At 39.6% G+C, this 24696-nt stretch overlaps 1 protein-coding gene across 3 annotated transcripts in view; it reads left to right on the top strand.

Annotated features, from left to right (window-relative positions):
* Positions 1-24696, top strand: part of ENOX2 (ecto-NOX disulfide-thiol exchanger 2) — a 351546-nt gene that overhangs the window by 133495 nt on the left and 193355 nt on the right. For 2 of the 3 annotated variants that reach the window (XM_010600414.3, XM_064277588.1), the window contains exon 3: positions 20878-21021. The exons of the other annotated variant lie outside the window; for it this stretch is intronic. Coding sequence is in view for 1 of the 2 variants with exons in the window: in XM_064277588.1 (XP_064133658.1) it covers positions 20974-21021 (48 nt within the window). In the remaining variant the exon portion in view is untranslated. The remainder of the gene's footprint in view (positions 1-20877; positions 21022-24696) is intronic. 3 annotated transcript variants of the gene reach the window in all.

Raw genomic sequence — 24696 nt, 5'->3', positions numbered from 1 at the left:
CATTTTTAGGAGTCCAGAAACCATAGAAATGCCCCCTAAGTGATGTCAGCCATGCTCACTTCATTATGTTTGAGTGAAAGATGTAACATGGCATAACTGGCTCCATCCTTGCAGAACTAAAAAGAATTTTAACACAGAGAAAGCATTTGTACTATTGTTCTTGATTGTTTACATCCTACCTTTTTTGATGTTAATTAATATTCAGTTTGGGAGGATTGCAATTAAGGTTCAGTCTGCTAGAAAGAAGTTTCTTGTTTATAACTGTCTGTTTACTATGCTGGCTTCCTCACTTCTTGTCTAGGAAATCATTTCTAAATAATTAACCAGGCAATGGCACAATCTGAAACAACCGATTAGTTCTTCATGACTCTTAGTAATTCTTAAAAATGCAATTCTCCTGTTGACTAGAAGTCATTACTAATGAGTAGATTGATCCCTGGAGTGGCAGCGTGAGACCCAGCTCTGCCACTGGCTTGCTGTAGAATGTTAAACAAGTCACTTGGCCTGTCTGAGCTTTAGAGTTCCATTTGTTCAGTGCCTGAGGACTAAGGTGCGCCTGACCTAAGCCATGGTATTTTCAATCTCGCCACATCCATATGAAAGCTGGACAATGAATAAGGAAAACCTGAGAAGAATTGATGCCTTTGAATTATGGTGTTGGGGAACAGTATTGAATATACCATGGACTGCCAGAAGAACAAACAAATCTGTCTTGAGACTAAGTACAGCCAGAATGCTCCTTAGAAGTGAGGATGGTGAGACTTCGTCTCACGTACTTTGGACATGTTATCAGGAGGGATCAGTCCCTGAAGAAGGACATCATGCTTAGTAAGGTAGAGGGTCAGCGAAAAAGAGGAAGACCTTCAATGAGATGGATTGACAGTGGCTACAACAGTGGGCTCAAGCAGAACATCGATTGTGAGAATGATACAATATGAAGCTATATTATACACATACATTTTATTAAAATAAATGCTACTTTTATTGCTTCCTGAATCACCATAAATGATAGTCCTTTGTGATCCAAGTCAGTTTACCCATGGTGAAAACCTTTCAGAAAACATGTATTTAACATGATTAGGTATGTACTTCATGAATAAGCCAAAAAATGACATTTGTGGCTTAATTACCAACCCCAAATAATTAGCTTGGGAGCAAGAAGAGGAATTAAATAGAACACAGCCCAGACTCGGTGGCACCTAACAACAACAACACTGTGACTTAGTTTACCGATCAACAGCAACATGTTAAATGTATAATCATGCCTTCTCTGCTTACCTCAAAAAATAGCTGTGAGGTGGGTATGAAGGAGAGTTGAAAAGGTAATAGCACTCTGAATATAAGTTATTATTGTGAAAATAAGAAAATCAAACATTTATTGATAGCAGCCAATGAATGTTTCTTCTTTCACAGCTTTTTCCAATGTAACCATCTTGTCTATAAGCCCCAACTTCTCACTGAATCCGAAAAGACAGTGCATCAGATGATACAGTTCACCTCTATGCTGAAGGGCAGAAACAACCTTTTTTTTTTTAATGTAGCTTTCTAAAGGATGTCTGGGAAGCAGCAATAGATATATTGCCATTTCGAGCCAAATCATTTTGTTGACCACAAGGCAGAACGGCAGCAAGCTCAGATGGGGGACGGTAGTCATTCTCCAAAGGTCAGACTTGATAAGCAGACTCTCTGCTATTTCTTCCTCTAACTCCCATAGGTCTGGAAGGGCATGTGGGCAGCAGGGGGAGCCAGGAATCTCACTGCCAAAAAAGTATTTATTAAGTGATTTTCTGCAAATAAAACTGGCTGTATTCTGTGCAGAATGGCATGGTCCCTGTCTTAAAGGAGTTCTTAGTTGAAGGAAGAAAGACAGCAACGGGGACTTCAGGCATAGTCCACATCTGCCTTCTTGCCTGGCTCCAAGGAGGCATTCCATAAATTTCATTTGGATGAGTGAATGGGTGGGCAGATGAGTAATGAATGAACAATGAACTTTGAAAGGTAATTTCTTGGAGTTATTGTTTGGAAAAGCAGAAGCGATAACGTGAAAACATTTAGCAGTGTAGCTTAGAGTTCAACATCTACCTCCACTAGAAATTCAAATACCTGAAATTCAGACAAAGGATGGAAAATACATTATTGTTTTTATGGAAAACAAAAACAAAACTTAAAATTAAGAATTCTATGTCTTTACATGAAGCTATTGAATTAATATATTATTGTCCTACTAAACACAATTCAATTCGCTATCCTGTAAAATGTCACTATGTTTAAGAGCAGTAGGCTACAAGCTATCTGTAATAATTTATCATAATAAATAAGAACCATTACTGTCGAGTCAGTTCTGACTAGTGGTGACTAGGACCCTACAGGATAAAACTGTAAAACCCATAGTAAGGTTTTCTTGCCTGCACTCTTTGTGGAAGCAGATTGCCAGACCTTTCTTCCATGGCACCACTGAGTGGGTTTGAACCGCCAACCTTCTGATTAGTAGTTGAGTGCAAACTGTTTGTACTACTCAGGGAGCTTTAATATAGTACTAACTTATCTTAATAATTTTTAATCAGCTATCTTTATTTTCTACCTGTCTTAGTCATCTAGTGCTGCTGTAACAGAAATGCCACAAGTGGATGGCTTCAACAAACAAGTTTATTCTCTCGCAGTCTAGGAAGCTAGAAGTCCAAATTCAGGGTGCAGCTCCAGAGGAAGGCTTTCTCTCTGTCGGCTCTGGGGGAAGATCCTTGTCATCAGTCTTGCCTGGTTGAGGAGCTTCTCAGAGCAGGGACCCCAGGTCCAAAGGACACGCTATTCTCCTGGCTCTTGTTTCTTGGTGGTATGAGGTCCCCATGTCTCTCCGCTCACTCCTCTCTTATATCTCAAAAGAGATTGGTTTAAGACACAACCCAGTCTTGTAGATTGAGTCCCGCCTCATTAACAGAACTGCCACTAGTCCCATCTCATTAACGCATAGGAAAATCACATCAGATGACAAAATGGTGGACAGTCTCGCAATACTGGGAATCATGGCCTAGCCAAATTGATACACATATTTTTTGGGGGGGCACAATTCAATCCATGACACTACGAAAGCATCTTGGAGGTAACAGTTATTCTTTTTTCTTTCATTGATGGTAAACCGTGTATCAGTGAAAACATTTATTCCGACAGAAAACCTCGCAGGTAAGGCCACATGGTACAGGGGCAAAGATCTGTAGCCAGAAGACCTGTGTTCCAGCTCTCCACTCATTCATGTTATGATCTTGGGCAAATCACTGGAGCTCCCCCGAGCTGCAGTTTCCTCATCTACACACGGATGACGTTAATCCCTTCCCACATGATAGGGATGTTGTGAGTGCACTTGGTAAACTGAAAAAAAAAAAAAAAAGCTCTATAATAATGTGAGTTATTGTTAGGTCAGCGGTTAGAAATAATTTGCTAGTGCTTTAAGACTTTGGTTTCAGGAATTCTGGTATGGACCGTGGAGTACAGTCTCTGAATGTCGGCCACTACTCTAAGGACATTCAACTTATAGTTACGTGAAAGATTCCTCAAAGTTACCAGTAAACAAAATGTATTTAAAATGGCAGTTGAATAGATTGTAAGGGAGAACTTTAGACTCCATTTAGATTGTGCTACTCTTTTGAAGACTTCTCCAAACTTTGCTTGTATTTGCTAATCCACATGGCATGTACCAGGCATTGCTCTGGTTTGCAATGACTAGAATGGAGTTGTTTCATCGATAGGCTCTCACAGCATTTCACAAGCACCAAAGTTGTTATAAGCTTTGCTTTAATATAATTGCCACTCCCAGTAAACTGTAAAATGACTGTTTCAATTTGGAGGATTATTATCCTACTAAACACAATTCAGTTCACTATCCTGTAAGATGTCACTGTGTTTAAGAGCAGTAGGCAAGCCACATCCATTCCCTGTGTGCTGGAAAAGGTTGTAAATGTGTCACCAAATGCTAAAATCAGGTTGTCACTGAAGCACAATCCTATTTCCAAGTGGGAAGGCAACTATTAAGAATGAGCTTAAAAAGACATTGTGTGGACGTATTAAAATAGAAAACATAAGCTGATTAGGCAAAATTCCAAAGATTCATTAGTTTATAAAAGTAGATTGAAATGAATGTTTGAGAGATTTAAATAAATTAACCTTTAATGAGTACCCCGGGGCCAAGGAAAAAGAATGACAGAGGATTAGGGGTATTTTCTCTGATTGTTGCATAATGCACGCTGATTAGATTTTTTTTTTGTGAATGCGCGTTGCTGTATAACAATACTAATAAATAAAAAAGATTAAATTTAAAATATTTCTAGATTGTAATTGTTGCCTGCTCTTATGTATACACAAATACCATGCTCAGATTTAATAGCAATCCCTATAACTTTGGGAGACGGAGACAGGAATTCTAGTCATTACATTTTGAAATGTCTCGTATGTGAGCAAAGCTTTGGTCAATTAGGGTAATTTATTCCTAACATGCTGGACATGCTTTTAGCATTTCAGCGTTAGATTCTTATTCTGAGCTTCACAACACTTGTGCTCTAAGTAATATTAATTGATGGCAAGTTTCTTTGAAGATATACTGGTATTTAAACATCTTATTAAAAAACTTTTCTCTATTTCCTTGCAAGCTCTGGTTTATAATTAGCAAACTTCTTAAGGAGTCATTTTGTTTTGGAGCAATGTCGGCAATGCTTTCATTTTTTTCAGGGTACCTTAACTACTACTATTAAATAATTTGTTGTTGTTAGGTGCTGTCAAGTAGGTACCGATTCATAGCAACCCTATGCACAACTGAACGAAACACTGCCTACGCCTGGTCCTGCACCATCCTCACAATCGTTGGTACGCTTGAGTCCATTGTTGCAGCCACTGTGTCAATCCATCTCATTGAGGGTCTTCCTCATTTTCACTGACCCTCTACTTTACCAAGCATGATGTGCTTCTCCAGGGACTGGTCCCTCCACATAACATGTCCAAAGTATGTAAGACCTAGTCTCCCCATCCTTACTTCTAAGGAGCATTCTGGCTGTACTTCTTCCAAGATAGATTTGTTCATTCTTCTGGGAGTCCCTGGTATACTCAAATATTCTTCGCCAACACTGTAATTCAAAGGCATCAATCCTTCTTCAGTCTTCCTTATTCATTGCCCAGCTTTCACATGCATATGAGGCGATGGAAAATATCACAGCTTGAATCAGGTGCACCTTAGGCCTCAAGGTGACATCTTTGCTTTTTAACATTTTAAAGATGCCTTTTGCAGCAGATTTGCCCAATGCAATACTTCGTTTTTGATTTCCATAAAAATAATAAATGTATTCTCTACCGTTTGTCTGAATTTCAGGCATTTAAATTTCTAGTGGAGGTAGATGTTGAACTCTAAGCTACACTGCTGAATGTTTTCACGTTATCGCTTCTGCTTTTCCAAACAGTGACTCCAAGAAATTACCTTTCAAAGTTCATTGTTCATTCATTACTCATCTGCCCACCCATTCACTCATCCAATCATCCAAATGAAATTTATGGAATGCCTCCTTGGAGCTAGGCAAGAAGACAGATGTGGACTCTGCCTGAAGTCCCCGTTGCTGTCTTTCTTCCTTTAACTAAGAACTCCTTTAAGACAGGGACCATGCCATTCTGCACAGAATACAGCCAGTTTTATTTGCAGAAAATCACTTAAATACTTTTTTGGCAGTGAGATTCCTGGCTCCCCCTGCTGCCCACATGCCCTTCCAGACCTATGGGAGTTAGAGGAAGAAATAGCAGAGAGTCTGCTTATCAAGTCTGACCTTTGGAGAATTACTACCTTGTAAATGACTTCTGGACCTCTGTTGATTGATTGACTTTTTTATCGTCATTATAGGTCATGTTTTCCTGCTTCTTGCATACCTGATAATTTTTTATTGGATACCCAACCAAAACGAATTCCACTGCCATTGAGTCAATTCCAACTCATAGTGACCCTATAGGACAGGGTAGAACTGCCATACAGGGCTTCCAAGGCTGTAAATCTTTATGCAAGCTGACTGTTACGTCTTCCTTCCACAGAGCAGCTGGTGGGTTTGAACTGCTGACCTTTCAGTTAGCAGCCAAGCACTTAACCACTGCACTACCAGGGCTCCCTAAAAAATGTGTGTGCACGTGCACGCGTGCTCACAATACATCTTTTGATTTCTTGACTGCTGCTTCCATGGCTGTTGATTGTCGATCCAAGTAAAATGAAATCCCTCACAACTTCAGTCTTTTCTCCGTTTATCATGATGTTGCTCATTGGTCCAGTTGTGAGGATTTTTGTTTCCTTTATGTTGAGGTGCAATCCATACTGAAGGCTGTGGTCTTTGATCTTCATTAGTAAGTGCTTCAAGTCCTCTTCACTTTCAGCAAGCAAAAACAGTCAGCAAGCAAGTTTGTGTCATCTGCATAACACAGGTTGTTAATGAGTCTTCCTCCAATCCTGATGGCCCGTTCTTCTTCATATAGTCCAGCTTCTCGGATTATTTGCTCAGGATACAGATTGAATAGGTATGGTGAAAGAATACAACCCTGATGCGCACCTTTCCTGACTTTAAACCAATCAGTATCCCCTTGTTCTGTTCGAACAACCGCCTCTTGATCTATGTAAAGGTTCCTCACGAGCACAATTAAGTGTTCTGAAATTCCTATTCTTCGCAACGTTATCCATAATTTGTTATGATCCACACAGCTGGGCAGTGTTTCGTTCTCTTGTGCATAGGGTTGCTATGAGTCGGAATCGACTCGACGGCACCTAACAACAACAACAATGTGTGTGTGTGTTATGTACAATTTAAAGTATAGAATATATAAAAATCTATAGCATATAAATAATATATTTATACCACACAACAAGTACAGTTCCCTGCATATTATAGGTGATGAATAAATGAATTTGTCATCTAAACATTATGTTTTTAACTTTAAAAAAATAAATGAAACTGGGCAGTGAACACTCATTTTCTGACCTTAAATTAGAAAACCATTTAGAGCAGTTATTCTGAATCCTGGCATTACATTAGAATCACCAATGGCTTTTTAAAAACCGGTGCCTATATCCCACCCATACAATGAAATCAGAAGTTCTTGGGCTGGGGCCCAGGCATCGTATTTTTTTTCAAGTTCCTCAGGTGATTTTAATATGTAGCCAAGGATGAGAAACACTGCCTCCAAGTCTCAATCACTTCTTGGGAACACTGCTAACAAATTTATGGGGAGAAGAGGGGGGCAGGCAAGAAGCTAATGAAAATCAAAAGACCATGGGAACTGCTTTTGGCACTGCCCGTGTTTTTGGAAAAACAGATATGGGACTTAGAAAACAATTGCCCGTTAGAAGCCCGAAGGGAAGACTCTCAAATAGAATTGGCTTGTTGGACTGCTATTATATGGTCATGCTTGGCATCTCCCCAGGAGGCCAGACTGCTTGGTTACATATTCAGGGTGTTCGGTCATGGCTATTTCATTTCCTTCTGCCCCCATCATATTAGGCACGTGCCCAATTTCTAGGAAATTCTGAGCCTGTAAGTGTACCAAGCATATGGCTCACAATCCATAACCTAGCCAAATCTGTATTCAGAGCAGAATTTTCCCAAGCCTAAGGGGAGGGGGTGTGTTTAAAATATCAACAGAAAAACCTCAGTGGAAGATGGAGATGAATTCAATTAGAGAATGAGTGAAAATGGAAGTGATCTTTAAATCAGAGTGAGACCTTGCGTTTGAGATTCATTCCAAGATCCCAGTAACATTAATTGAGTTGAGGGCATGTTCAAGTCTTTTCTAGTCCTGGCTTCTTTTTAAAGTCAGTTTTTGAAAGTTACTATGCTTTTACACTCTCGCTTTGCTTCATACAACAACTCCTCTGTTATTTAATCAGAATTACTGGGTTACATTCCTAAAACTTCTGGGGTATCTAAAACTCTTTAAGTGTTGAGAATCTGTGCAGTGTTTAAGATTCTAACTCCCTAACAATGCAATTTTGTTGCAGAGACACTCTTAAGTTGAAAAATATTCATGGAATTGAATTCGGCTGTAGCGTTCTCTTCACCTCAATCCATCACAGCGCAGTCTCCTGGGAGCTCAGATTTGCCCTGTCAATTGTTTGTTTCAGGGCACCTTCCTGAAATGAATTTACAGGCAGTCCCCGGATTATGAGGGAGTTCCATTCCTAAGTCTGTCTTTAAGTTAAATTTGTATATAAGTCAGAACAATTAGATATGATTCATCTAACATCAGTTAGTCAAATGTTTGTCTTAGTATATAGTATATAGTGTACCTTTCTATGCATAAGGAAACCCTGGTGGCGTAGTGGTTAAGTGCTATGGCTGCTAACCAAAAGGTCGGCAATTTGAATCCACCAGGCGATCCTTAGAAACTATGGGGCAGTTCTACACTGTCCTACAGGGTCACTATGAGTCGGAATCGACTCTACAGTAGTGGGTTTCTATGCATATATTAAAGAAACACTACCAAAACATCTTTAATACAACAATACAGTAATGATAACAATGTTTTGGTGTGTATTGCAAAGCTGCGCCCATTTGTTATTATGAATCATTGCAAGTACCTCAAATTTTTAATATAGTAGGCTTTATGGGGGTTGGTTCATAACTATTGGTTGTACGTAACCCAGGGACTGCCTGTACTTTAAAGTTACAGATGATTAGAGTGCTGCTTCTCCAAGAGACGATTACATTGCTGTATTCTTAGGCAAGGAGAAAAACAACAGCATTAATTTTTCCAAGCTTTCTTTGAGTATTGTTAAAAGGAGAATTGTCAGCTTAATCCAACGTACTATAACAACTAAAAGACAACTGCTATTAAAATGCAAGATTTTCTAGTAAGACTATTTTGAGCAATTGTTTGGGATGAGGGGTGAAGGGGGAAGGAAGAAAGAGAAGGAATCTATTAACTGACCTTCAAAGACACTTTTGTCAGTGAATGCCAGAGACAAAATAAACCAAGTCTGAGACCTATTATTAAAATGTTTTCCCTCCTCTTTATCCCAGTAGTATGTTATCCTGACTCTAAGATTATTATGCCTTATTATTATTATTTCTGGATGAATTGATATCTTTTGACAGGCTTTATTAAGAATACATGGTAAAGGTCAAGTATATGCCATTTGCTGGTGTTTCCTGGCAGCCGATTGGAAGTGGTTTTAATTTTTCAGCATAACTTTATGGATATGCTTCCAATGGATTGCGCTTTTTTTCTCATGCTGAAGCCCACAAGCCTTGTAGGATTTTCAAGACTTTGACTTAAGGCTTTTAAAATGGAGTCATCCCAGACTTCTCTCACCCCCTCAACTCTCAGGTCTAGTCAGACACCAAATCCAGATGGCTTTACTTTTTAAAAAAACTTCTGAAATCCATCCATTTTGCCACTGCCTTTTTTTTTTTTTAGTTCAGGCCACCGTCATCTCTTTACTATATCACTGTGGTAGTCTCCTAAACTGGTCTCTCTGCCTCTGGTAGGCCTCCAGTCCACCCTTCATCTTCTCCTAAGAGTGGTCTTTCTAAGGCACAGATCAGATAATGGCAATCCCCGACCCAGAACACACACACAAACCTACAAACATCCAGAATGAATTCTGAGCTCATGTAGTAAGTGCTGTGATGAAAGAGCTCTGTGTACCTCTGCAGAGACAGCCTTTGGGACTTAGGGAAAATTTCACTGAAGAGGTGACATTTGAGCAGGGTCTTGAAGGATGAATAAAAGCTCTCCAGGAGGAGAAAAGGGAAAATAGTATTTCAGGCAGAGGGAATGGTAGGTACAGAAGCACAGAGACACAAAAAGGCATAGCATGTTTGAGGAATCTTGAGAAGCAAAGGGTACGTGGGGGCAGTGGCAAGAGATGAAGGTGATGGAATATGTGCGTGTATCTGTTTTCCTAGCATACTGGCAGACACACAAAACTGAATGAATTGGATGAATAAGAAGAGAGAGTATCGGTCAATATTAATTCATTGATTCCTTCATTCCAATACACATTGAATACCTCAGGCTCCAAAGCTGGAGCAAAATTAAGATCCTATTTATTGTTTTATATGACAGCAATAGTAAGGCTGGTTTCAAACACAAATTCATTCTTATTTGTAGGCTTTTCCCTTTATAGTCACTGTGTCTTCTCATGAAGTAGATTCTAGCATTCTCCTCAATAACAGGCTTGACTTGAGCTCAGGAGCCTCTCTAAAGGAGTTAATTGCTTATCAACATGCTGTATTGATACTCCTGAGGAGGAATTGTTTTAGGGGAAGTATGGATCTATAGGAAACCCTGGTGGCGTAGTGGTTTAGTGCTATGGCTGCCAACCAAAGGGTTGGCAGTTCGAATCTGCCAGGCACTCCTTGGAAACTCTATGGGGTAGTTCTACTCTGTCCTATAGGGTCACTATGAGTTGGAATCGACTTGACGGCACTGGGTTTTTTGGATGGATCTATAAAGATGCATTAGCATATTACAGGTACCTCTGTTTTCTCCTCTTGTTGGCAGACAGCCCCAGCAAGGAAAGTCCCTCACTGCGCGCCCTCGCAGATAATCCAAAGAACGTACACGTAGCCCTTTCCAGATTCATGAGTTTATTCAGGGAAACTTACTGACGCGGGCAAGCAGCTGATCTCCAGCAGTGGCCAGCTAGAATATTTTCCACAGCCGCCCAGCAAGGGACCCAAGCTTATATACCATTCCAGTTGGGACCAAGGCTCATTGTTTTTCTCCCACATCCTTGGGCAGTCAGTGTTCCCAGGGACTTCACGTCCAGACCCAGATGTTTTCCTTCTTGTTGCTAAGGCATTCCTCGGCCTTGGCCACAGGTTCAGTTATGCCGCTCCCGGCCTTGTACCTTAGCCTGAGTCCATCCCAAATTCATCCCCAGAATGCTTCGGGGAAGAGCAAACCTGGCTCCATTAGGGAGGGGATGCATATAGCTGAATCGCATTACTCTACACCTCTCCTCTGATGTTGATAAACAACAGCAGGGTTGTTTATCCTACATCCTTGAAAAACTAGTCCAAAAGTGGATTAAAGATTAGGAATGTATAAAGCATAACTTCAGAACATTAATGACAAAGTATAGCAAAATTAACGGGTTGGGGGAAGGAGGGAGGATAAAAATTTTGAACGTAAATGAAGATTAGTGTATTTATGTAGTTTTATCTTTAGGGAATGCCAAATTACAATCTCATCATTTGTTAATTAGAAGGTAATTAAAATTGTAGTGCCGTGATTGGATAAATAGTTAATGAAGGTTGAATAAACGAAGAAAGGAAACCTGGTGAAATTAGTGGTACGTTTTGGGAAAAGCAGATACAAATGTTATTCACACAGTGCATCAGTCTTAAGGGATACCAGTATCCTATTAGCACTAACTGATAAACTTAACTCTCCAAAAACCAAGAGTTCTAGCTCTCACTCTCCCCTTCAAAGCGTCTTACACTGAAATGCAAATCCATCTGTCTGCTACTTCAGTTTTCACTCACAGCATGTGAAATCATTGTGCTGAACCTCCTTTACAACTTATTTACTGGCAGCTTAAGAATCTTTTAGAGGAAATTGGTGTTCTCTGTGTGTAGTAACTGTTCCTACTAAAAGGGCTGCCTCAGCCCAGGCTCCTGACCAGATCCGGCTGACAAGCTAGTTTTCAAAACCAGTGGAGTGGTTTCTGCAGGAGAGCTGTGGTTGCTTTTGATAATTGCCTCAGCATTATGAAATCAATCAGCCTGAAGGGAAGACCTCATTACAGATCTGACAAGATCGACTCCAATTTCAATACCAGAACAACTCTCTATTCTCAGGTTCAGAAGAAATCTACAATTATTTATTTTATTTAGACAGAGACACCCATAATACAGTACCTCTGGGCACATTCTCAGGCAGGTATTAAACAGATAACCTAACGGTCAGTGTGTTAGGAACCTGTCCTTTTCCTTTCATTCGGGTGGAAAATTGGTGAACAGGAAGTGCAGCATGGCCTAAAGCCAGCCCAGAGCAGGCCCTGATCAATCACCAGCTTTCTAATCCGCCCTCCCCAAAGACGTGGAGAGAAAGGTAGCTGCTGTGACTGTTCCCAGGGCTAAACTACAGCAAAACAAAGCTTTCTCTGTCTTTTCAGTACCTCTGAAGACTGCCAGATTTTATCCTAAGGAAAATGATAGATCACCCGTCTACCATCTGTCACTTTGAACCATTCTATCAAATCAACTTTTTTTTAACTTTGTTTTCATTGAGGAATGTGATTCTGCTGTGTTTCCCAAGCCTTAAATTGTACAGGAGGCAAGAGTCCTGAAGCATTCATCTTCTTGAAGTTGGAAATATGTATTTTGCTTTCCTGCTCATGGAACTCAAACACCTTAATAGATTTAGTTCAGACTTTTCTCAAATAATTCACCTTGACCAGGCCTGGGAGATGTCAGCCCCACAGGAAAAGCACAGAGAACATTCCAAGTATAGGAAAATATGGATTTAGAGTGAAATGGTCCTTCTGCTTTCTAGCTCTGGTGTCACTGTGAGCCGGGTTCTAATAACACAGCAAACAGCTGGAACTGAGTGCTGATTAAAGCTTTGGGAGGAGGCATGTTAGCTGTAAGCAGAAATGTTCTTTCATGTTGGAAAGTTCAAGGCGGTCACAAATACGGTCTCTTCTAAATTTGGTACAAGTAAAGAGCAATCGCTAACTACTCTAAGAATTATTCATTAATAATTTGCCTTAATGGCTATGCATTATCTGTAAGAAAAAGAGGATTATAAAAGGAATGCAAAGCCAACATCTACCGAGCTGTAAATAGGTTGCAATCTGGGGGTCTTGGGAGTGATTACTACTTAAGTTTTTTATTCCATTTTTGAGGCAAATTCATATGAAGTCCTGATTGGGTTAGAAGAAGGGATCTCAGACTTATTTAGTATTTAAATATGTGCTAGACCCTCAAAATACATTCTGTCATTTAATTTTCCTCACATCCCTGAAAGAGAGGCATTGTCATCCCCATTTTACATTGCAGAAACAGTCTTAGAGCGGTCAAGTGGCTTGTTTCAAGTCACGCATCTATTAAGTAGTCTGACTTGAATCCAGGTCTGACTCTAGAACAGTACTGTCCAGTAGAATTTTTGGCAATGCTGGAAATGTTCTGTATCAGTGCTGTCCAGTACCATACCCACTGGCCACATGTGGCTATTGAGTACTTGAAATGTGGCTGGTTTGACTGAAGAACTGCACGTTAAATTTTATTTAGTTTTAATTAGACTTAGGTTTAAATGACTACATGTATCTAGTGACTACTGTTTTAGACATCATGTCTGTTTTGTTGTCATTGTTAGGTGCCGTTGATCGGTTCCGACTCACAGCAACCCCATGTACACCAGGATGAAACACTGCCCGGTCCTGCGCCACCCTCATAATCATTGTTATGCTTGAGCCCATCGTTGCAGCCACTGTGTCAATCCATCTCGTTGAGGGTCTTCCTCTTTTCTGCTGACCCTCTACTTTACCAAGTCTGGTTAAGATCTGGTAAAAGTCTGGTTTAGTGTCCTTATCCAAGAACTGATCCCTCTTGATAACATGTCCAAAATATGTGATACATAGTCTCGCCATCCTTGCTTCTAAGGAGCATTCTGGTTGTACTTCTTCTAAGACAGATCTGTAGAGCATATTTGTAGAGATTGCCTTTTCGTGACTGTAGTTTGCAAAGCAGGAATCTGCAACTTGGTGTCCATGGAACTATTAAGAGGAGATCCATATTTAGCATTTCTTTTATAGTATTTTCTCTTACGAGGGTCATAGTCAATGGAAGGAGTGTTTTGCCCCTTAGAAAATAAAAATGGGGTTATGCAGAGACAAGGTTAGCAGTTGAATGTATGATAGTCTATCACCACTCCCCAAAGAGTTTTCAGGGATCCTAGAATGGAGGGGATACTAGGAATGCTGAAGGAACTGCTAGACTGTACTTCCTTGTTCTCTTCCTGACATCCCCAGCAGAAGATTGGTTGGCATCTGGGTGGGAAACACAACTACTGTACTCAGTGTTATAGATGAGTTCAGTTCAACACACATTTCTGGAGTGAGAATAATATGGTACAAGGCAACACGTCAGGCATCTTGAGGAAAGGAGGATTAAAAACTGACTGGGGCATTGAGTCTGTCCTCAAGGAGTTTATAACTTAGTGGGGGTGGGGTAAGGCAGGAGGGAAGAGAGATAAGACAAATACTCAAAGAACTATAACATAGGCTTGCTCTAAAAGGAAAAGTCTGGTTAGGATCTGAGGAAGCCCAGAAAAGTACTTTTGATCAAAAAACCTGTATTCCAATCCTTGTATTACTGCTTGTTAGCTGTGTGACCTTGGGAAATTTACATAAACTCTGGAAGTTTCCCTGTCCTTGTTGTAAAACGGGAATAATAACTAGAAAATAAAATAATGGGATAATGTATGTAAAGCAGGGCACATTCTAAACCAATGAATGTTAGTTCCCCCAGTGGCTACCCTCTCCTCCTTTATGTATATGTGTTGGGTTTAAATGGAGATAGATAAGGAAAGGCATCCTGAAGAATACAACATATGAAATAAACATTAAAGGAAGGATGGTATTTTAAAGGTTGGAAATGAAGCTGGTGGAGGAGCAGCATGAGCCTAAGGCCTGGAGGTAGGAAAGTATTAGATTAAAAAAAAAAAAACCATTGCCGTTGAGTCGATTCTGACTCATAGCGACCCTATAGGACAGAGTAGAACTGCCCCATAGAGTTTCCAAGGAGTGCCTGGCGGATTCGAACTGCCGAGCCAGTGAGTTCTAGGTAATCCCATTTTGCTTGCGGGATCCCCAGCCCGACAGATTCAGCATCACCCGGGAGCTTGTTGGAAAAGCAGCCTCCAACCCAGACCAACTGAATCAGAACCTGTATTTTAATAATGCCAGACCTAGTAGTTTGTGGAGTCACTGAAATTTGCTGAAGGACCACTGCCAGTGAAAATCTGCCTGTGACCTTTGTCTCACCTTGAGAAATGAGACTTAAGCATAAATTTTGCTCTGGAAGTTCTTATGTCCACCACCATTCAAGCAAGCCCCTTGGGGAAGAGGACTTCTGCCCTTTTCTTTCTCATCAATTCCCCATTACCTTCACTCACCCATTACTCTTTTACAATTACCTTTGTTTCAGCTGAACTAGTTATACAAAATCTTGAGCTCAGGAAATTGACAAAGTAGGTTTCATTTGTTTGACACCAGCGAAGACCTGGAACTGAGAAACGTTCAGTTGTTTTTGTTGCTAACCACTGTGGTTAAAGAGTGATATTGCAGTCCAACTCTATGCGACATTGTAAATACTCCTTCAGAGGTAGCTGGTAGAATGCCTCGGTAGTGAGAGTTGCGAATGCAGAGTCAGGTTTTCAGAGCTGGACTGAGGAAAGAGAAGGAGTGAATGAAAGTAAGGAGGGCATCTCAGAGTCAGATAAATCCTATGAATGTACCTGCCAGCACATGAAGGGCTTGGCCATTATCCTAACCCCTTATTTCTCCAAAAGTTTTTAATTAAAATCTAATCCGGAAACCCCCCCCCCACCACCACACACACACCCTTTCCTTACCAGAGAGTCCCATCCATATCTGATTTTAAACTGAAGTCAATTGGAAAATAGAATTCAGGTTATGGGATTTTTTTTTAATAGATAAATTAGCTAGAATGTTCCTATTGCCAAAGCAAGGGAAACTGGTATTCTGTTTTTTTCCGCAGAAATGTCTGTCAGGAGTTTGCTGCCTTGAATTAAATTTACCAGATTTCTCGGGACTTAACCATTTTATTTGACATGGAGCTGATCTAGGGTGGAATTGTGTTTCTTTTTTTGCTAAGAGTATGTATGCTCTGTGGGTCACAGCTGCAAATAATAAGTGGCATGGACCCACAGGGTCACATGTCAGTACTATGACCTGGGGCAATCATTAAAACTGTTAGATTGCATCAGGAAGGTTAGTCCTAATTTGACCTGATAGTGGAAAGTTCTAGAGAGTGAACTGTGACAGTAACTGTTACAGCAGCTGAGCACAAAGAGATCATTGATCTTCTTTCACAAGAGTCAGGAAAAATTCTTCAGTGCTCTCCTCAAAGGCCACGAATCATTTGCATGTGTATGGCAGACATCATTACATGTGAACTCCTTGACCTGCAGATGCGAGCATTCACTGAGAGCCACACTTCATTCTGAGATGCTTAATCCCCTGGCTCCACTGGATGAGAAATGTCATTCTCCACAAGCCCTATGCTGCCCCAACATGAATGCTGTCTAAAAGTGGCCTCATGTGTGTTACGAAGTCAGATTACCTGTATTTTGACGTTACATGAAATAACAACTGATCAGCTATCTAAACCAGTCAACCTGGTCTTAGATGAGATCACACTACCTTATGGACTTGTTTAATTGTGAACAGAGACACAGCAATAGCAAAAATATCTGAATTATTCGTCTTTATTTTATCAATTTATGCTTACTGACTCGACGGCAATGGTTTTAGACAGACTGTAAATTTTTGTGGGGTTGGAGGGTGAGGGGACGAGATGTGAGGGAAACAAATGGGCAAGATTCAAGGTTTTATTAAGTTTATCCTCAGGAATAAAAGGGCAAGAGTATGAGAACTTTATAAAGCTTTAGACAGTTTCTGACTTTTCCCTATTATCTGTTCCTCCCTCATTTGTTTTTCTTGTAGTGCTTATCAGTAAAACCCTTAAAAAGCTATGTATTTCATGTGCTCATTTTAGAGACAATAAGCAAGTTGACAATTGGACAAAATGCATCCTACTGCACAAGCAGTTTGGGGGAATGAAAGGAACCCAGTAGGTGGTAGTTTTAAAAAGGAAAAGAGCCTAGCAAGGAATGGGCCCCAGCCATGAAGTGCCCCCAGGATTTAGGACTGTCAGGATTTACTTTGAGAAGATTCTTGTGTTGCATTAGAAAAAAGAACTAGATCACCTCAAAAGTTTCTTACAGTCTATTAGTGGTTAGAAGGGGTGGGAAGGAGGGGGAAAGAGGGGGCCATTGCTTAGGAGGCCCTGAGCTTCTGTTATGAGTGCTGGAAAAATTTGGAAACTGTGATGATTGCACAACATGGTGAATATAATGTCACTAAATTGTACATGTAATAAATGTTGAAATAGCAAATGGTTTGTTTTGTATATATGGAACCCTGGTGGTGCAGCGGTTAAGAGCTCGGCTGCTAACCAAAAGGGTGGCAGTTTGAATCCATCAGCCCCTCCTTGGAAACCCTATGGGGCAGTTCTACTCTGTCCTATCGGGTCACTATGAGTCGGAATCTACTCAACAGCAGTGGGTTTTTAGAAAAAAAAAGTTTCTTCCAAACCTAGGATTCTCCATTTTTATTCGGTCTAGTAGAGAAATGGTAGAAATTGCTTCCATGAGAGATTTAAAGATAAATTCTGTATTTTTTGGTGAGAATTATAATATGGAAATTTTTATGTTGAAGTCATGATTTAATTTCAACAAGAAGAATGCTTAGGATTAAAGTGGTGGTTTTCCTTTTAGAATTTAAATAGTTTTAATGGGGCTATTTTACTTAAAATAGCATTCAGCATGGATCACATGATACAGAAGTGGTCCTTTGAAGTCCCTTTTGATTTACTAGTGTGTTGATTTATTTAGTGCTGCCTTCAGGGAGGAATGAAACAATACAATTAAAGTAGTTGGGAAGTACTGGTGTCAGGATTTTGCTATTTCTCTTGCCCTTGCTCTCAAACTACAAGTATTTGGTGACTGTTGGGGCCTGGATAATACAAAATGTGGGTTTGTACTCATGGAATCAGCTTGCTGAGTGGGATGTCCTCTCCTTGGTATGAGATCTTTCCCTACAAGAGGCAAGGCCCAAGATGGTGTACTGAATTATCAGGATTTCCATATATTTGGATCATATATGAGGTGGATAAGTAGAAAATACTTGAAATCTCAGTCTTATTTGGTGCTGAACAAAAATCTGGAGATTAGTATGAAGACTAAAATACCTAAATCCCAGAAGTTATCATCAGGGACTAAATAAAAGGCAAGGATGATTATAGTAAAATGTCTGTGACTGAATACCATTAGCTGATCAGATTGTTTTTCCTGGACTCCTTCAACTTTTAGAAAAACATACAAACAGCAACAGAAAGTTTCAATGAGTAAGTAAGGTAACGTATACCCTTGGCTCAGGGCAAATTCAGACCATCTCCTCACATTGTATATCTATAGTTCTAAAAAATTAGTTCTAGGTATTGAAAATGGAAGTTCAAAATGATAATACTAGCAGTTAATATTTATTACTGTGTACCAGATATGATGTAAATTGTTCTACATACCTAATCTCATTTAATCTTTTTAACAGGCCCCTAAGTTGAGTACTGTTACTGGCCTCCTTTTATAGATCAAGGCTCTGAAGCTCTATTTAATAAGGCAGGGAAATGGCCTAATACATTATTCTGTAAAATTATCAAATGCAAGACAAAATAAAAAAGACTTTTTTGATTAGCCATCATTAATCAGAATCTTCCAATCTCCGAGCATTTCTTTTAATCAAGCTTTTACTAACCTGCAGTATAGCACTCAGATGATGGCGATGCATTTAAAACCTAATTACTTCAAGTAATGTTCATATAATCAGCATCATATTTTTTAAGTTGTGGCATTGATTCTTGATTATCAGCTGTCACATCCATATTCTAATTACATGGGTTAATAGAATGAGTTACCAACCCACAACCCATTGAGTATTAATATATTCATTCAACATCTACTATGTGCCAGAAATGGGGTTAGTCACCAGAGATACAGTTGTATAAAAGAGAGAGACAGGCAGACAGAAAGAGATTCTTCCTTTGAGAAACTTACAAGTTTACAAGGAAGAAGTTGGTTTTAAATCACTTAGAATAATATAATAATTATAATTATATAAATGTATATTTATATGAAGCATATATATATGTGTTATATATAAATATATAACACAATCCTGTGGAGTGTTATCATTTCCTTTGTACGTATTATGAAACTAGGACTAGGAGAGATTACATGATTTACCAAAAGCTAGATGGCCCCTAATAATAACAACTCTCCAGCTAGTAAGGGACAGAACCAGGATTTGAACCCTGATAGGTTGGGCTCTGAAGCACATACTCTTCCCACTATACCATTCTATCTTCCATGGTACTTGTGTGGTCAGTGTGATATTGTAGCAAGAAGTGCCAAGAAAAGTTTTGGCATAGTACACTAACCATATTTGACCCTGGGACTACTCAGGTATAAGAAACCTCTTCATTTGTAAATGATACAAAAATCTAGTCTTCTTTGAAAATAGTCTTGGACATGATCTCAGTATTTTCTAATACACAGAAATCAGTGTTTGTTTCTTTAGTTCTAGTCATGGTAAGGATTTAATTAAAAAAAAAAAAACAGTGCCATCGAGTCAATTCCAACTCATAGCAACCCTATAGGACGGAGTAGAACTGCCCCATAGAGTTTCCAAGGAGCGCCTGGCAGACTCAAACTGCTGACCCTTTGGTTAGCAGCCATAGCACTTAACCACTATGGCTTTCCAAGGATTTAATAAGACATAGATATGATACAGGGAGTGGCTGACTTAAGATAGAGAAGCAAATTTTCATTCATTCACTTAGTTACTCAGATGATATAAAGGAGGAATGTTTGACAAGTCCCAGAAGACACTTCATGGAGGTGTTCCAAGCAGAGTCTGAGAGCTGAAGAAAACAGTTCTTATTATGTGGGCTCAAAACATTAGCATGGGGGTGCTTTTTCATTAAGAATGATAACGTTAAGTCATTTTGTTAGAAGCTTAACATTCATTTTACCGGAACTCGACTGACCTTTTGCAACTGGATTCCAAGCTTTTTATTGACATTTATAACATTACCTCAAGAATCATAAAGCTATGGACCATAGAAAAATTGGAGGTTAAAAAGTGAGCCACGGCAGGCCAACCTAACTCCCCCTTTGATAGGATTAGAGAACCAGTGGATAAAAGGCTTAGGAGAGATGGCCCATCTTTGGGCTTTAACAAAGCTTTTGATTCCACATTTCATGAAGCTTTAATTGAAATATTTGAAATTACAGATGCTGCTGCCAGAGGAGTAAGAAACTACCTCTGTCCATCCCTGGCTGAACGGTATAGTAGAGAAGGCTTTATTCCATTTTATATGGTGCTGCGGCAACTAGTAAAGTGAGCCTGCTTCTGACATTATTTGAAGAGGCTGGGATTAACACTACCCAAATCTGAGCTATAACTCCCCATCACTCCAGCAACTCAACAACCTCCCCCCTTGTGATTTCTATATCTTTTTTTTCTTTTTTCCTCAGTTACTGTGGAATTAGTGTTTACTTTTTGTGAAACCTCCACATTATCATTGGAAGTAACTTTGACACCAGGATATTTTAATGGTTACATCTGCATTAATTCAACAAACTCTACCATGAAAGTATGGAAAAATGTTAGGGGACAGGGAACACAAGGAGGCCAGGCTTTTTCAAAGAAAGAGTGGGTCTAAACCTAGCCACATTTAAAGAGGGGCCTGTCTCTTCAGGGAGGAGTTAGCAGAGAGAGTTAAAAGTTTGTAGCCAAAAATGTTAAGTTCCCACAGAAACAGAAAGGATCTTACAAATGACAGAGCCACTATCTTTTAAGAGCTTATATTTAAGTTCTGTACTTGTCAAGAAGATCTGTGAAAATGACAGAGGGCAGCAAATAGGCTTCAAGGAATTTACCTGTTACTCCTAGACTCTTAAGATTTAAAGGGTTTTCCACTAGTGGCTCATGTAACAAAATTTGGAGATGACTCAAGTCCTTAATGGAGTCTGGATTTTGGCTTTCTTTTTCTTCCTTAGGATTGAACCAGCTGCCCTTTGACCCTGCTAGCAACAACGAACCCTTGCAGTTTGGTGGTGCCAGTGGCCCTCTGGTCACAGAAGGCATCATTGAGAATGGAGGGGAATCGAGCAAGAAAAGAAAGAGAACAAATACTCCTTCAGGTAAGCTAGGTCATAATGCACTCTCTTAAGTCAGCGTTATTGAGTTAACATTTTCCCAGAGCCTAGTGTGTGCTGAGCAGTGTGCAAAGACTTGTAGGGACTACGGAAATGAGAAATAATCCCTGGTCCTCGAGGAATTCATGATGGGATGTTGTTGTTGTTTTGTGCCATTGAGGCGATTCTGACTCATAAGCATGAACATGAATAGCTCCAATAATAAGACAGAGTTGCATCCGTGCTATGGTAAAGGTGTATGGGAACGAATATAAGGGAGAATTTAATTCAGCCTTGGGGATCATGAAAGCTTCATGGCAAAAGTGACATTTTTTAGCTGAGCTTTGAAAAATGGGTAGACTTGAGACAAGGGAATATGGGGCAAAGGGCATTGATTCAGGCAGAAGGAACTGAATGAGTGAATGGTTTCACTGTACATTTCTCTTTGTATCTACATGTGGCAGAGGACCCTCACTTGTACTTCTAATGCAAATAGCTACATATATTTGCATCTCCCAAATCCCCTACCCCTGTTTCCCCCAATATACACTATGTATATGTGTGTTTTATGCCCCAGTAGCTCTGTTACAACAGCTGGTGAACAGATTTTTTTAAATGCTCTGTAACAGCCAACTGAAGTTTTAGCCTCCTCCGCAACCCCACCCCACCCGCCACGTCCCATTGGTCTATCCTCATCTCAGATCTCTCTAACCGATTGCTTGATAATTTAAATGTTCTCCTCTGTGTTGGTTAGCTGTTCATTTAGAAATAGAACCTCTAGTATATAGAGACTGATCTGAGATTTGGGGATGGGGCTGATAGACATGCTCATGGTTGTTTTGTTTTTTACTATTATATTTACATTCAGCTTGTGACAGAGTGTGGCTCTTTCTGCTTGCATAAATCAAGATCGTTGTTAAACAGGAGTTTGGAAAACGAAAACACAGTAAAACATGTTCTATCTGGAGCCCTCAAGGAAAGAGTGATTGATTCTTAAAAAAAAAAAAAAAAAAAGAGAACTATATTTTCTAGAGCGTGGAAAGTCATAGAATATAGTCAAGAAACTGGTCTGAGTTCTAATCCTGGCTCTATCTCTCTCTGTGGCCTGGAATTAGTTGCTTAGTATCTTTGAGTTTGACACTCGTCAAGTATAAAGTAGAAATGATACTAAAGCCTACCTCTTAGGATTATTATGAGAATTAAATGAAATGATGTGGATAAAGTGCTGGTATTGTATCTATACACAAACCAAAACCAAACCCCTTGCCGTCGAGTCGATTCCAACTCATAGCAACCCTATAGGACAGAGTAGAACTGCTCCATAGGGTTTCCAAGGAGTGGCTGGTAGATTCGAGCTGCCGACCTTTTGATTAGCAGCCGTAGTTCCCCATAACTCTTAACCACTGCGCCATCAGGGCTCCTATCTGTATGCAGTAATCACTTAATAAATGGTTGCTATGATTATTATTATTATTATTGTTAAGGAGTCCCTGGGTGGCACAAATCATTAAGCACTCAGCTACTAACTGAAAGGTTGACAGCTCGAATCCACCCAGAGGCACCTCAGAAGAAAGCCCTGGCGATCTACTTCCAAAAGGTCACAGCCATTGAAAACCCTGTGGAGCGCAGTTCTACTCTGAAACACATGGGGTTGCCATGAGTTGGAATTAACCCGAGGCAACTTTTTTTATCATCATCATCATTATTATATGATAATATTATGAGCTTTATCCTTACATTTTTAGATTAAGCATTATAGATATAAATCATATATATATGTATAAAACATGTATAAAACTTATCAGCCTCTTTAAGGCCTATATTTAACATAATTTGAACTTTGCCTGATCATTTAGGGGCATAATTGCAGTCATTAGTTATTGTACTGAACTATAGCAGTCAGTTGTTTTCAGGGTTTACTGAGGAATATAGGCCTTTTACCTCAGCACTAAATTGTCCTAGACCATTAATGGTTTTTTAGTTATTACAGCCACATTTTATACTTGTCTTTTCTCCTTTCTGCAGTCTGCAGTCACTTCTCGTTTCTGTCTGTGTTCCTAGCAGCCCTTTTTTCTCCTTCTAATCAGTTACGAACTTTAAAAAAATTAATATTGGGGTGTTTTGTGAATCAGTTATGAACTTTAAAAAAATTAATATAAGAGCCAGTTCTTCAGGTTACTGTGTCAGATGAATATATTAAGAGTTAAATCATCTGTAAGTAGAAGGAACCTAACCATGGATAGAGTGCACAGCAATTTAGTATATCAGCTTCAAGTCATCTATTTTAGCTGCTCTGAGACCTTTTTTTTGATTTCTTATTAGTTTTTCCACCGTGGTCCTGATAAATGACGTGTAATTTAGGATAATACCTCCTGAACTGTAGTTAACTTACAGGGTTGGGGGGGAGGGGGAGGGAAGGGTATATATGAATCTGAATTGGGAACTTTCTTCTGAGCATATTTTCTTATGAGCATATTCATTGAACACAAAGTAACTGCTACAAATATAGGATTTTAACAGGTTAATCTATAACTAACTACTTGCCATTGAGTCAATTCTAACTCATGGCAGCCCCATGTATGTCAGAGTTGAGCTGTGCACCATAGCGTTTTCAATAGCTAATTTTTTCAGAAATAGACCTTCAGGTCTTTCTTCTGAAGTGCCTCTGGGTGGACTGGAACCTCTAACTTTTCAGTTAGTAGCCAGTGTGTTAATTGTTTGCACCACCCAGGGACTCATAATGTATAATTAGTAGAATCAGTTTGCATTCAAATAATAAATATGCTGAAGTGTTTTTAAAAACCTGCATGTTCTTTACAAAAGGTGGAATAAGCCCCTCGCACGTTAAATTAGCTCCCGTGCAGTCTTGTTTACACTATTTGCTTAGTGAACCCTTTCTTTGTAAGTAGTATAAAGTTAGCTCCAGCTCAGGTTAAATTACCACAAATAACAAATTAATATAATCCAAATTAATGAGATTTTACTGTACAAGAAGCGTCTTATAATTGTTCAGCTAGCACATTGTTTTATAATATTATTTTCTTCCTATGTTGTACTGAAAAAATGGAAGAGGAGAGATATTTTGTGAGTAGAAATTTCCCTCTTTCTTTGTCCCTATTCCCTACAACTTGGAAAGGAGGGAAGCCGGGGTTGGAAGTCTTTCTAAGAGCTACCAGCCATTTCAATTCTAAGCTGAGATAAACATCTAGCCATTATATCACTCCACCCTGTGACTCCTTTGAAATTCTTTCTCACTCCTTTCACTCTCCTTTCTTTAACTGCAACTGAGGGAGGGATCTTTGCCTGCAGCTCCAGTTCCTCAATAGAAGTATTTTTTCTTCTTTTCCCATCCCTTTTACCCTGCCCGTTGTCTACAAGCTGCCTCTTTCCTTTTATATTAAAAGTGATTTCTTGAAGATCACCAAATTCATTGCTGTCGAGTCAATTCTGACTCACAGTGGCCCTATAGGACAGAGTAGAACTGCCCCATAGGGTTTCCAAGGCTGTAAATCTTTATGGAAGCAGACTGTCAAATCTTTCTCCTGTGGAGAAACTGGTGGATTTGAACCTCCGATCTTTTGATTAGCAGCCTAGCACTTTAACCGCCGTGCCAGCAGGGCTCCTCTGAAGATAACCAGTGACCTCCAAATTGTCAGAGTCGGTGACCTTTTGGCAGGTCTC

This window comes from Loxodonta africana, chromosome X (assembly GCF_030014295.1).
Source record: "Loxodonta africana isolate mLoxAfr1 chromosome X, mLoxAfr1.hap2, whole genome shotgun sequence".
NCBI classification, from domain to species: domain Eukaryota; kingdom Metazoa; phylum Chordata; class Mammalia; order Proboscidea; family Elephantidae; genus Loxodonta; species Loxodonta africana.
Note: the sequence above shows the minus strand (reverse complement) of the source record. Positions and strands in the feature narration are given on the sequence as shown.